The 13,817-nt window shown below is 47.7% G+C and overlaps 4 protein-coding genes across 4 annotated transcripts; 3 read left to right on the top strand and 1 right to left on the bottom strand.

The window, feature by feature from the left end:
- Positions 1-139: 139 nt before the first annotated feature.
- On the top strand, positions 140-1,411 carry HD556DRAFT_1302393 (uncharacterized protein; the record flags this gene model as incomplete). The annotated part of the gene is made up of 3 exons (XM_041299492.1): positions 140-416; positions 472-764; positions 812-1,411. The coding sequence occupies 3 exons, from the start codon at positions 140-142 to the stop codon at positions 1,409-1,411; spliced, it is 1,170 nt and encodes a 389-aa protein (XP_041167657.1).
- Positions 1,412-2,985: 1,574 nt separating this feature from the next.
- Positions 2,986-5,777, top strand: HD556DRAFT_1452832 (uncharacterized protein; the record flags this gene model as incomplete). The annotated part of the gene is made up of 12 exons (XM_041308079.1): positions 2,986-3,137; positions 3,185-3,319; positions 3,368-3,476; positions 3,524-3,714; positions 3,762-3,900; positions 3,949-3,997; positions 4,061-4,140; positions 4,187-4,341; positions 4,749-4,846; positions 4,907-4,928; positions 4,986-5,025; positions 5,075-5,777. 12 exons carry the CDS (start codon positions 2,986-2,988, stop codon positions 5,540-5,542), a joined length of 1,638 nt encoding a protein of 545 aa, XP_041167656.1. The 3' UTR covers positions 5,543-5,777.
- Positions 5,778-8,593: 2,816 nt separating this feature from the next.
- HD556DRAFT_19352 (phosphoesterase family-domain-containing protein) lies at positions 8,594-10,468 on the top strand. Its single transcript, XM_041309858.1, has 7 exons — positions 8,594-8,875; positions 8,927-9,431; positions 9,486-9,538; positions 9,592-9,711; positions 9,768-9,878; positions 9,929-9,999; positions 10,051-10,468. Exons 1-7 carry the CDS (start codon positions 8,787-8,789, stop codon positions 10,386-10,388), a joined length of 1,287 nt encoding a protein of 428 aa, XP_041167655.1. The 5' UTR covers positions 8,594-8,786; the 3' UTR covers positions 10,389-10,468.
- A 79-nt stretch (positions 10,469-10,547) lies between these two features.
- HD556DRAFT_1223049 (uncharacterized protein) lies at positions 10,548-11,848 on the bottom strand (the record flags this gene model as incomplete). The annotated part of the gene is made up of 2 exons (XM_041296853.1): positions 10,548-11,262; positions 11,313-11,848. 2 exons carry the CDS (start codon positions 11,846-11,848, stop codon positions 10,548-10,550), a joined length of 1,251 nt encoding a protein of 416 aa, XP_041167654.1.
- Positions 11,849-13,817: the final 1,969 nt, after the last annotated feature.

The raw sequence follows: 13,817 nt of genomic DNA, 5'->3' as shown, positions 1-13,817 counted from the left end.
GGATATGTCCGGACGAATCAGTTGACTTTTGGAATATCATCAACATGTGACTAGCAGTCACGGTGGGTCAGCGTTTGTCGCGACTCACGACTTAAATAGGTGAGCAGAGTGCGTTGTAACATTGATCAAATTTCCCGCCATGTCCGAACTACGGTCCCCTAGGAGTCAAGTTCTTGAAAATGTCTCTCCGAACATATCTTCAAGAACTCGTGCAAAGCAGCGCTCTCAGGCTCGGCGAGTGCAAAATGCAGCCTTTCTACTCGGAGTGCGCTCGGAGCTCCCTGATGTCGATGACCAGGACTTGGAGATGTTGAACGGCATGCGGGGGGTTGAATGTTTCTATGATGGCATGGCAGACTCCCAGACGATCGAAGGGTTCTCCGCACAACCGCAGCGGTTCCAGGAGCTCGAGAAAGGTAATTTGAAAGTTTGTCTCCAACTGGGTCGGTGAGGATACTTATGTCGTGCTAGTCAAGTTCAGGATACCACTACACACCATGGATATCAACCAAAGTGTGACCTGTGTGGACCAGTCATACTCTGAATCGGATTGTCGCCTAGACATCTTCGACCGCATCAAGGCTATGATGGATGTTCCAACTACGTATGAGCACTTAGCCTGGCGCTTATCTGTTGCCCGCCGCAAGGACCCACCCCATCGCCTCCTGACATCATATGATATTGATGATGCGTTCAAAGCGGTGCGAACAGAACAGGGCTCTGGCAGGCGGAAGAAGAGAGTTGTGCTTGAAATTATCAACACCGTATGTGTTGTAATATTTGCAAGTGATTTGTACGAATTAATTTGTAGATGCCTGCACTGAAAGAAAGGCCGGTCAAACGCAGCTCCGAATCTTTTGTGGCAGACGAGCAGAGCCTGTCGTCAGATCGGACACGTGTCCAGGGACAAACTCTCTTGCCGCTCCAGAGGGCCCCCACCGAAATTATCTCTCCTATCATCCACAATCACATCCACGTTTCACCCGCCATCAGCGACACGGTGACCTCTGAAGGAAGACAACAAGGAGAACACCCGATAATGAGGCCCCAGCCACTCAAAAGGACATATGCCCTTTACATGGAAAGTGACGAAGACTCTAGCGACGACGAACCACTGCAAATCATCGAGGACTTCCTTACCAGTGTCCATTCTCGCTATCCTGCAATGGACTTCTTACGTTACGCCGGTAAACTGAAGGATCGTGGTATATTGTATTTGCCAACCGCAGCTGGGTTTGATATTGGATTCTACCAGAACAAGGTCGGTATGCCAGAGGGCACTGCACTTACCTTTCATAGCTGTGTCTACAGAGCTTACATGAGGGCGGAACGTGCGAAGGGAAGAAGGAAGACTAAAGGGAAAAAGAAGGCACGAGCCCAGCCACATGATGACGGCTCAGAGGATGAGTAAAGAGGCTGGACTCGCTAAAGCATCTTCCAGTATTCGGTGAGCAATGTCTGGGGACGGCAAGCGATCGACACTGGACACATCTGACCACCAATCGTCAGCAGGCCCCCAACTTGAGGAATTCAGCGGAGGCGCAACATTCCATCACACACGTTGACTTACAACTAGTACAGGAGGACGAGTTGAATTCACGTGTAGAATTCAAAGGTTTTTGAATCAGAATAATGAGAATAACAAACGGTCACATCTTACATTGGAGACGGTCGATCAGCACAGTCGTAAGGAGGAGAATTGGCAGGGACTTTGTCATCGAAAGATGAACAGACCAAATTCACGTGATACCTAACACAGCCAAACATCGGCTTGTTGTCAATATGCAAACAACGCGTAAATAAACCCCTACTTACCACTAACCATGCCTTGGACACGCGCTACTAAAAACCAACCTACTCTGGCGAGTCAATCCCAAAGTACACCTGCTAAGCCCAGACGCATCCAACCACGCTTCGCCGTGCCACATGTAGGATCTCGTTTGGGAGTTTGAGGGCTACGAGTTCTATCTAGTCCGAGTCTGGCGAGAGTGGGATGGTTGCACTTGACAGTACGTTTCAGCTTGTTTGATTTCACTTTTGATAATTTGGTGTGAGCAGTACTTATCTTATTCTATCTTCGATGCTTCAGTTTTGATTTCCTCATTCCCTCTGGTTTCGACGTATCTGTATGTCTTTTACGATAGCTTTATTTGCATTGCTCACTCCTCTTACCATGTCATTCGATCAGGTATGTCTTAAGTCCATGGATAGTCAATGGCACAGTAGACGAGTATATGATATGAGCGTTGATTGGGCGCGGACTCCCGTTCGGAGTTAAAGTGAGATATCTTGTTCTTTCTGAGGCGTTAAGCCACTCACATCGGCTATCAGATGCATTTATCTATGACTCGTATATCAGCGTTGTCGTCAGTCACCCTTCCTTTATGAAGCGTATGCGTAACACCCTAATATGATCGTCAAGCCTTACAAGGACTTCGTCAAGACCCGGGAGTACTTATACATTAGTCTCGAGTTAGTCTTCATCCCACTGGGTGACTCTGCTTGCAAATCAACTGGATGGTTTTATCGTCTGATGCATCGCCGCATTTCTGTCCGATAGTATCGAGCCCAGGGGCCTGCAATAAATTACATGCACGGCGGCTTTCGACGTTGTAAGTACTAAGTTTGAACTCGGCTGAATTTCGATCGCTAATGGACCTAGCACATATAACTCGGGTCACAACTTGAAGCGCTGGCGTGCGACCCCTTCGCTATCGAGTCTTTGGACTGTAATAGTAATCCCAACTCAAAGCGACCGGGAAATGCTCGCTTCAGGGTCACCGGGATCGGTTTGCAACTAGCGAACAAGCGCCAAAAAGGCTCGGGAGCTGCTCGTTTCGCGTGCTGGTGTTAACCATGTTGACCCGAACCACGTCAACAACTAACTTTCGGCCATACTCGGGTTAGACATTATATATAAGACGACCTCGTAAGCCTCGTGCTCTCCTCCACTTTTTTGCACTTCTACCTCATCTTTAGGCCGATATGCCGACATCTGATATCAACTCGGGACAGAGCCCTACTCCGGACGTCTCACTGTGTGTTCAAACTTCTCCGCATGCTAGGGCGAAGCGAAAGATTGCTGCTCTGACGGATGAAATTGAAATCTTGAAGCAGGACAAGGCAATAAAGCAAAGGTGCGAGGCACGTTCTCGCTCACAGCAGTATTAATACCTTGCTACAGGAAGACAACCTATTACGTTTCACAGGGACGGGCCATCCGTCGTATTGTTGCCCTTTACACCCCTATAGAGGATTTGATCACCGAAAACGACAGGCGGTGTGAAGACTGCGAGCCTAGCAGCAGCCCCACTACGGAGTAACTATTCATGTTTATATCACCGTGCTTAATTATAAAATCGAACAGGCAAGACCGTCTCCAACGCGGTTACATCGAGCTTGCCAAGGCACTACCGTGGCTTCACGATAAGCTAGCATGCCTTGATCACGAGGAGTCAGAGGACATGCTCAGAAAGGTTTTTCCCAACGTCTTTATCACACTTTTGGCTCATTCTTGATATAGCTCAAGCGAGGTGCAGACTCTGCTCGTGGCGACGACACGGGAACCCTTAAGGAGCTTGTTGCTTCATGGGTGAATATCGAGTGCCATCCGACCACACTCATCAGGACCAACAACAAGCATCATCGGGGTTTTGTGAGCGATCCGTGTGGCAGACTGCTCTGCCCAGCCGAATGGTGTTGGGAGGACCCGGCGTAAGTGGTGATCATCGTTGCTTACATGTTACTGATATTTTTTTCAGCGTCAGGACCGGCATTCGTGACCGCACAATCGCCTTCATTGTCTCTGAAAATTCTTGGCCGTCATTCATGTACGAAAACTACAAAGCTGATGCTAATAATCTAGAGTGCGGTCTTATGAAGTCGCGGTTGTTGGTCATGGTGAACAGCCCCGTTATTTCAACTGATTCGTGGCTCAACGCATAACAGGGATTCAAGGCCATCTTTACTTCGCCCTCTTCCGCTAATGAAGTGGACGGTGAAGGTAATGGTGCTGATATCATTGAAAATAACTGACGTGCCCGGAAGCGATCGGATCAAGCTAAAGTCAAGACATGTGTGGCCTCCATTATAGGCATGAGGAAAGTAACACCTCGCGCGATCGCATATGCAGCTTGCCAGGTAAGCAGCTTCCTTCTAACTACAAAGCTAGCATTAAATTCTATAGATTCGATTCGCACTTTCCAGTATCAACTCCTGGCGCACCGTAGACGGTGACTTTGACTATCAAATCTTCTGGAACAACATCGTTGATTTTTTTGAGGACGCCCCGGGTCCCGCTGCACGAACTAGGGTGAATGAGCTACTCGAGTGGTGGACAAGGTAAGTCATCAACCATTAGTGACTCGCCCTGATTCCCAACTCCCTGCGCAGAAAAGTTTTTGGAAGGAATCATCGTCAAGACTTGACACAGGACGTTATTACCCAGATGTCTGTGAGCGCTCTCGCTGCCCAGAGACTGCGGATGGAGGACGCTGCATTCGACTCGGACTAGTTGTTTGGTAAATTTTGCCTGCCCGTCTCATCTACATTACTATATGTAGTGATGTGCAAGGCCCGGCTTGAAGCCCTGGGCCGGCCCAAGCCGGGCCCAAATAGGCCGGGCCTAGCCCAGGCCTAAGTCACGGCCTGAGCAGGGCTTAGGCCTGGGCTTGAATTTAGAAAAGCCTAAGCCGGCGGCCCAAGCCGCGGCTTTGGTACATAGAGTATATGACACCTTGTCACGTCAGTGGTCACGCCCCACAAGTATGTGTTTGGCATGTTCTCATTACTGACTCTTACTATGACGCGATTCTAGAACTTGTAAAGGTGCAGCAGGATCTAACAGGTAAGTCTCATCTCAGTATCTTGGTCAGAACTCTTTATTGACGACGTATGTACCTAACAGGTAAGTCTCCTACGTCGCATCAGTACGGCTACTCGAAGTGTAAAGTAAAAGCTAACTCACGTCTCAGTATCTTGGTCAGAACTGAGACGCTCGGGTGGCTGGATGCTGCCTTTTATACGGTAAGTCCTTTTCTAATCTATATTGAAACGAAACATTGATACTTGGAAGATTTTGGCCCCAACGTCACATCTCTCGTCCCTGCGCCTCTTTTCCCTTGCGCTCGGACGATCTATTCACCATGTCGTTCCTCGCCTTCGGTCTCATCGGCAACGTTCGACTCGGAGGGTTTGGACGTCGACAGCGATTCCTCTCAACTTCAACTACATACGCACGTCTGATCTCCTTTCGTCCTGGGATGAGCGACGCTCGACGGAGACTTCAATGGGCGTCATCTCGCGTCACCACATTGCAAGAAGTCGTCGCATATTCATTATTTGGTATCTTCAGTGTCCATGTCCACCTACAGACATCACCATCCTCGACTGGGTCGGACAACCTTCCGAGTTCAACAGCTGTCTTCCGGCCTATATCACTTCTTACGCCACTCCTCCACACACCCTTCCATCCCTGTCCGAACGTTCTCCTCCTTGTCTTCTTCCCTTCACCTGCTCTCGTCCATCGTCCGTATTCGTCTGAGCCACGTCAGCAGTTGCTGACGTGTGCTGGGCGTTTGCGCATGGTGTTCGTGGTGTTGGGAACAGCATGGTGGAGCTCGGACATCGGTTTGGGCCGCGGCTTGCATGGGCCTAAGCCCCGGCTTTGGGCCGGCTTGGGCTCACGGCTCAGGCTTGAAATCTGGTGAGCCTAAGCCCCCCCCAGGCCGAGCCTAAGCCGGGGCTTTGAGCCCAAGCCGGGCCGGAACATCACTAACTATATGTTACTAAGATACTTAAAATGTGTATATGGAATGAAAATATGCCCACTTTCTGAAGTCAGATATACGAAGATTGCTGTGATGCTCTATGAAATATTGCTCTAAATAACCCGATTCGCGGATCGATGAAGCAGCAGTGCGTCAATTGTCAAATACAAATATTCCCGACCTCAGGTGGAAGGTTAGAGAACACAGACTAAGCTTATTCTCGGAGATCCAGGAGCTCGATCTTCTTCACGAAACAAGTCGTGACTTTATTGTGACGACGAAGTAGCAGTGTACCAATCGTCGAATACAAGTATCCCCGACCTCAGGTAGAAGGTTAGAGAACGCAGACTTAGCTTATTCTCGGAGATCCAGGAGCTCGATCTTCTTCACGAAAAAAGTCGTGACTTTATTGTGACGACGAAGTAGCAGTGTACCAATCGTCGAATACAAGTATCCCCGACCTCAGGTAGAAGGTTAGAGAACACAGACTTAGCTTATTCTCGGAGATCCAGGAGCTCGATCTTCTTCACGAAAAAAATCATGTCTTTATTGCGACGATGAAGTAGCAGTGCGCCAATCGTCGAATACAAATATTCCCGAGCTCAAATGGGAGGTTAGCAAACCCCGACTTAGCTTATTCTCAGAGATCCAAGAGTATGAGTGTTTTCACGGAAACAACTATGTCTTTGTTGCGACAATAAAGAAGCAGTGGGTCAATTGTCGAATACAGATATTCCTAAGCTCAGATGGGAAGTCAGAGAACCCTGACATAGCTCACCCTCGGAGATCCAGGAGCACGATCGTCTTCGCGAAAACAACCATGTCTTTATTGCGACGATGAAGTAGCAGTGCATCAATCGTCGAATACAAATATTCCCGAGCTCAAACGGGAGGTCAGAGAACCCAGACTTAGCTTACTCTCGGAGATCCAGGAAACCGATTTTCTTGACGAAAACAACCGGGTTTTTATTGCGACAATGAAGCAGCAGTGCATTAAATTCTACTGTAAGTTAGTTTCTGAATAAAACCGAATGACAGGCACCTGTGGGGTGACTGAGTAGTCTACAAGGTCTTCAGATGTTTCGGTCTTGAAAGGCCAAAAGGCTTCAACTTGTAAAGATGACAATGATGGCGTGAGATTACAATTTAGCACTATCGCCACGTATGCTTACAGCGCTACACCGAATTTCGAATCATTTACGAATATTGTCGTGACCGCGAACACTTTGAACTTAATCAAAATTGTATGCTTTTGATCTTGCACGAAGAAATAATCGGATGAAGCAATGTGTTGAAGAAAATTTTGATACGCACCACTCTGGTATTACTCTTTGTTTGCAAAGCAGATTCCTTCGAGTAGTGATATCTCTTGTGGCACATATTGGAACATTGTTGGCCCTTCATGGAATGTACCGCTTCGAGTGACGGGCAATCATTAACTAGTCAAGACTGGCGATATTTTCATTGAGAGGTAATACATACTCCGACATACAAGAGGAGTACGTTCTGCTCTAAAATATACCAGAGCATGCATCCGTGCTGCATGAAATATATTTCTTTGAGTGACATTCGACCAATACATGTGCAACACGTACAACACTATTGTTACGGTCTGACCGTAACATAGACTGCTATCATTTGCCCTCGAGGGAGTTACATCAATGGTATCATCACCCTGAGCTAGTAAAAAAACATTCAGTGAAAGCCAAATCATGTGTATCCGCACCGCTGGGGACATTTCCAAAGTGTATTTCACTTTAGCACATTGCAACCTCCTTCCTTGACCCTGTTAGTATCAATCTGTATTAAAGTTTATGAACCTGTACTCGCTCTTTTTTTCTTACATCCATCCAAACTCAAAAAGATTCCGAAGTAGATAATGCTATTAGGCTGGCATGCTTGTGCATCCGTCTTTCCTCGATAAGGCCAAATATTCTTATGTGAAACCGGTCAGCAGATATACGAAGATTGTTGCGATGCTTTACTATATATCACTTTACATAACTTTCTCATCTGTTCACCGGTTCTCTGATGTCAAAGGTCGGATCTTTGAGTGAAAGCACATGAAATAACGACTTGCTCCCATGCACTTCCTGGACTCCATCTCGAAGTTACAGGCTTCAAAGACCTTAAATATTAGTGTCCGCAACAGTCTGGCGATGAACTAAATGGCGGGTCATGGAATGTCAACAAAACATTAGGGACATGTCACAATTTCAACATGGTTCGGCCCGGAGAGTTTTTTTCTCTCAAGAAATATATGGCTTCAATAAAAAATTGTAAGACGCACAATTACATATCGTCTTCAGCATTGAGGACCTGTCATTGACTAAAACCAAGCGCGGGATAAGGCATCCGTGATTCCGCGAAGCATATGGCGCATCCCCGCGTGGAAGATCCAGCGCGACATTGTGACCTAAACGGTGATCTAATTGGAAACAGTAAGGGAAATCAACGCCTATTCGAGTTTCACAACTGCGTTGGCGTGAGGACTGCTGCACAGGAACTAAGACGCACGTTCGAGGCGGCCTTTCGTCGATTGTACGGCTTTGTCGCACCTCCCTTTCACGTGCCAAGGCACGGTAAACTCGAGATTAGGCGCACGCACAAAGTAACACAGTACCAGGCATGAGCCTGAGATTTGTGTTATAGTGCTAGTCCTATAGAGAGAGACGAAGGAACGTGCAAAGGGACCACATGACTGGATGACTGGGGCGGTGCACAAGTAGTAATACCGCGACCGTTTACAATTGGTGCCGGTGATGGTGGCCTATAATCGATATTACCACGTTCGTTTCTGACCTTCATTCCTCCTTATGACCTCGGTCCTTTGGTATAGTCTTCGAGCGCTTTTGATTCAGAGTCGGACAAACCAAGCTCCCACGCAACAAATATCAAAGCGTTCACAGGCGCATCATGATCACTTCATGGATTTTGACAGCCTATAAGTATCCTGGTGCGACCGCAATATTGAACTTGCCCTCCCGTGCTTCCATCTCGACGTGACAAGTTTCAAGCATGATTGCGCCATCCATCTTCGCCCTTGCTGTCCTTGCCAGGACTGCATCAGCAGCAATCGCATCGACCTTCACTACCCCAGCTCCTGCGTAAGAGTTGTAAACCTTGTTCATGAGACACTTCTGACTTCAGTCATGTAGACCGACTTCTGAATCATCATTCTATGTCGGTGCTGCAAACACCACCATCACCAACTCGCCCATCGTTCCCGGACTGGTGTTTGACCGCTTCATTCAGATCTGGTTGGAGAACACGGACTTCGCCTCTGCAGCCTCTGACCCAGTCTTCCGGGCCCTCGCTGAGCAGGGTATTACCTTGTCCGGGTACTACGGTGTAACCCACCCAAGTGAACCAAACTACCTCGCCGCGGTTGGTGGTGACTTCTTCGGTCTGGCTGCTGACGCCTTGGAGTACATTCCCACCAACATATCCACTATTGCGGACTTGCTCGACCAGAAGAACATCAGCTGGGCTACTTATCAGGAAAATATGCCCACTGATGGCTATGAAGGATACAACTATACGAATTCTGACAATTATACCTACTACGTGCGCAAGCACAACCCATTGGTCATCTACGAATCCGTAGCGAACATCAGTACCAGATCGGCACGCATTAGAAACTTCAACGACTTTGCTGTCGATGTATGCGCTCATTTAACTTGTGGTCTCAAAGCTAATATATTCACCCTGGAATAGGTTGGCAACAATTCGCTTTCTCAGTGGATTTTTATCACCCCGAACCTGCGCGAGTACGTGCATTTTCAAATCACTACCTTTGGATTATCTTAATAAGGTCATGCAGTGACGCTCACGATACCAGTGTTGGATATGCTGCTTCCTGGCTTACCTATTGGCTCCTGCCCTTGCTCAACGATACGAACTTCAACACCGAGAGTACGCTCATCTTACTTACATTTGACGAGTGCGTTTCTTCCCATTGTATCATGCTCGTTGAATTCTAATTCCTTGTTTGCAAAGAAACGAGACCTATACGATTGGTAACAATGTATTCAGTCTCCTCTTGGGTGGAATCATTCCCCAGGCCCAAAAGAATACCACTGATGCAACGTTCTATACACATTACTCGACGTAAGTATTGAAATTTAATGTAGGTGTCAGACTAACAGATCTACGAACAGACTTACAACTGTCCAGAACAACTGGGACCTCGGTAACCTTGGTCGTCAGGACACTAACAAGACGGTGTCTAGTGCGTACGCTTTGCGCATTTTTTGCATTGCATTCTGATTGTGTCATCCAGATGTTTTCGACATCGTTGCTTCGCACACATCATACAAGAACAACAACCTCACAGCTTCTTCTACCCTTCCCCAGCTCAACATCACCGGGACCATCCCAGGACCGTTGAACCCTGACTACTACGTCCCCTATCTAGCACCCACAAACGGTACTGGTGGTGGTAGTGGACCGACCTTCTTTGCTTCTAACGTCAACATGAGCCTGAACGCGAGCGATGCTCCCGCACCAATCAATATAACTGCTGCCACAACCACCAGCTCTGCTGCTGGTCTGACAAACAATGCAGGCAGCATGATTACTGCAATCGCTGTTGTTGCAGTCGCAGCAATGCTGTTCTAGTTGATGTAGCTACTAGTATGTAGTATTGCAGTAAAGTTTATCCCACATTATTTTTATTGCGTCGGACAATGACATTTGCTAATGTGCGAACAAGAATTGAGGTGTCGTTGTACAAGATATGTGCCAGTTACCATCAGAGGTCCGAATGCCAACCTTCGTTCAGTTGTCAAGACCCATCCACACTCCAATGCGTTCCCAAGTTTTCTGACGCATTCTCGTCCAGGCTTCCCTTCTTGCCCGCACACAGTCTGAGCACCAGCCTTCTTCCTCGTCCCATTTGATGTCGATGAGGGCTTGAAGTCCGCACAAAGGGTCAAACTGATACTCGTCGTAGAGCCCAGAGTCGTGCACGCGCCTCTCCCAAGCGTCTTGCTTCAAAGACAGAGATGGACATCCGGGGAGACGCGGTGAAGCAGAGGACGACCCAAGGATGTGGGCTCTCCCGGCGGTCGTCGTTTCTTTTGACTGGTTGGGGCATTTGAAGGAACGATCCACGCGCACTGCAACCTGTGACCAGGCCGAAATGAGATGCTCTCTCATGCGTTCCAAACGCCTTTCGTCTGCGCGGCTGATTTCCTGAGACTCTTCTCCGTTGTCGCCGTTCAACTCGCCGTCACCAAGACCATAGCCTGTTACCCGAACCATTTCATAGAAAGCCCTCTTTAAGACGCTTTCGATGCCACAGGTCCGCGCAAGAATCACGACTTCTACTGCATTAGTTTTAGTTTCCGTAGTGATATCCATGAGAGATGAGGACCAAGCATTCTCTAAGAGTTTCACGGCAAAGGCTCGATACGTGTCGAACTCTAATCTAGTTGCTGCGCGAAGGATAGCAGCCAAGACCTGGAATGTAGGAGGGCTGAAATAATAAGCCCTGTAAAAAGTAGTAAGTATCAAACAAAAATGGAGAGACGGATTACTTACATTGGGTTCCTATCGAGCTGTAGTAATGCCTCGAGATCTGTCGGTGTGGTATTCGACAGGTGGTATACCAAGCCATGCTCGTCGCTTTCGACTACGACACTGTCGTCCATAAACACATCTTGTTCATCCAAGAGGCCAGCAAAAAAGGTTGACTGATCAATGAGCCTAGAACGGTGGAGTTTGAAGAGCACGCCTCCAACCTCGAGGACCGTGTTCCCATCAAGGACCCAGAATTGTTCGTGTTTATGCGCTACAGGTACGGCTAGTTCCAACTTTGAGCGCTTTGTGGGACGGAGGTTATTCCTTGAGATATCCTCTTTACAGCTGTGAGAAGATTCGATCGAAGCCCTTCTCTTCCCCTTGCCATTATTCTTGTTCTTTTCCCTATCTTCACCGTCAGAAGTAGCGGGATGGGATAGAGTCGAAGAGCTCTGAGGCTCAATCGGGAGAGCCCGGGGCTTCGCCTTGCAAGCCACAGGACGTGGACGCTTTGGTGCTGGCTGTGAGGAAGAAGCTGCGACACTATCAATCGCCATCGGCGACTTTGATATGTTCGAAGAGATAACGTCCTGAGAACGGATAGCAGAAACATAAGCAGAACCTTCCACACCACCACTTTCAAAAGTGGATTTTGTAGGCTGCGATGCTGAAGGACGCGTCTTTGCGAGCATTTGTGACACGGAAGGAAAGTCGGGCTCGGGAGAGGATTCTAGTTCTGCCTTTGGTGGTAAATCGCCCTTCAAGGAAAGATCAATGCTCGGGTCTAAAGGAGTCATAGGGTTATACGATGGTAGGGGAAAAGGTTGTGACCGAGAAGGCGCGCAGGGAGGTGGTAAAGAAGATGGAGTACCCCTAGTGGAGCTAGTTGGTAACCTTCCTTTTGACTTAGCTTGAGGCGCATTGCTGCTGTAGCCAGGCCTAGGAGACACTGGTAACGACCTTGCAGAATTAGTGTTTGCTGCTTCGACGTTGTCTCTCAGAGAAGTATGAACTGTAGCGTGGCCTTCACGGTTGTTTCCAACCTTTTCGTCGCTGCCTTCAAGTTTGACGGCTTTGTTTTCAGCTTCGTCTTCATCTTCAGCTTCGTCTTCACCTTCTTCGGCCTCATCTTCGTCTTCACCTTCTTCTTCATCTTCATCTTCATCTTCACCTTCTTCTTCGTCTTCACCTCGACCTTCCTCATCTTCCATTTCTTCGTCTTCACTAAGATCAAAGTCGCCTTCGCGTACGGAGTAGTCTGTTTCAGTGTAAGTCTTGTCGTCGTCTTCATCTTTAGGCTCATAATTTTCGTCGTCTTCATCGTCTTCATCATCGCCATCATCTTCGGGTCCCATTAAAAGGTCGGATGTCTGTGGCTCTCGAAATTTAGCGCTGTTGTGAACGCCTGCATATTTTTTGCTTTGATAGGATGGCGACGGCACATGAGCTAGTACTGACGCGGATGAAGCATGGCCAATGTGGCCAGACAGCGACAGCGATTCATCTGTAGCCATTTTTGTGTGCTGGTCAGAAGATGAACCAAGCCTGTTTTGCGCGGAATTCCAAAATAAAAAAACGTGATTTTATCTTAATTACAACCGTGACATCATAGTAAATAACCAAGAAGCAGTCGTACCTCGTCCTAATAAGTCTGGAAGACCTTCAAGTTATGTGGCATCGGGCAGGAGGTATATTGTATCAACCATCACAATGCCATTGATCCTGCGGTAGTACGCTTCTGTGATTGTTCGAAAACGTTCTTAATGATGCAATTCAATATTGCGAGCGCGCTTAAAGCCTCTTAAAGCTTAATCGCCCAATAACCTTAATTGGTGTTTAACCGACACGTGACCGTGTTGCTCATGTGATGCAACTGTCCAGTGTAAACGACTCAACTTCGTCAACGAGATTTAGTACGCCCCTTCATGCTCCTGGGCGCTGCACCTCGTGGAATTCCGTGGCTACTAAGGGCACTTTTGGTATGTCTTCTTTTTTGAGGTTGAATCTTGTGCGAGGGATTTTGAGCCTGTCTATGTTGGTTTTGCGTAACAAAACTGCATTGTTAACAACAGCAGCATGTGTACAGTAGGTGTGTGGCAACTTCAAGCTCGAGTCTTTCTCATACTCACTATTGTTCCGGGTTAAAAACACGCTCTTGTTCACTCATTATATGATCTACTGCGGTCAGCCATCCCATCTATAATGCTCTCGCAAACCCTCCCTGGTGCTTCCACTTTTTAGCGCATCCTTTCAGCAATTTATATTGATTCTACTATGAATACACTGGATTTGGCGTTTTTCCTTACTGTGTGCTAAGTGAGTGGTACGACTCGGTGATTAAAGTCCAGGAGTAGCAAGTATCACAGGATGCGCATGTCCCTTCTACCCTTAACGTGCCACTCTCACTGATGTCTCTGACCTTGACATTACCTATTTCTTTAGCATGCACAGGTACTCCCGCTAACACTATGTATCGGCTATATTTCTCAGCGCTTTGTGTAATCGCACAAGCGTTTATTGTTCAAA

This window comes from Suillus plorans, assembly GCF_016647745.1.
Source record: "Suillus plorans strain S12 chromosome Unknown HD556scaffold_1, whole genome shotgun sequence".
Lineage (NCBI taxonomy): Eukaryota > Fungi > Basidiomycota > Agaricomycetes > Boletales > Suillaceae > Suillus > Suillus plorans.
The sequence above is the reverse complement of the archived record's forward strand: the minus strand, read 5'-3'. Positions and strand labels throughout refer to the sequence as shown.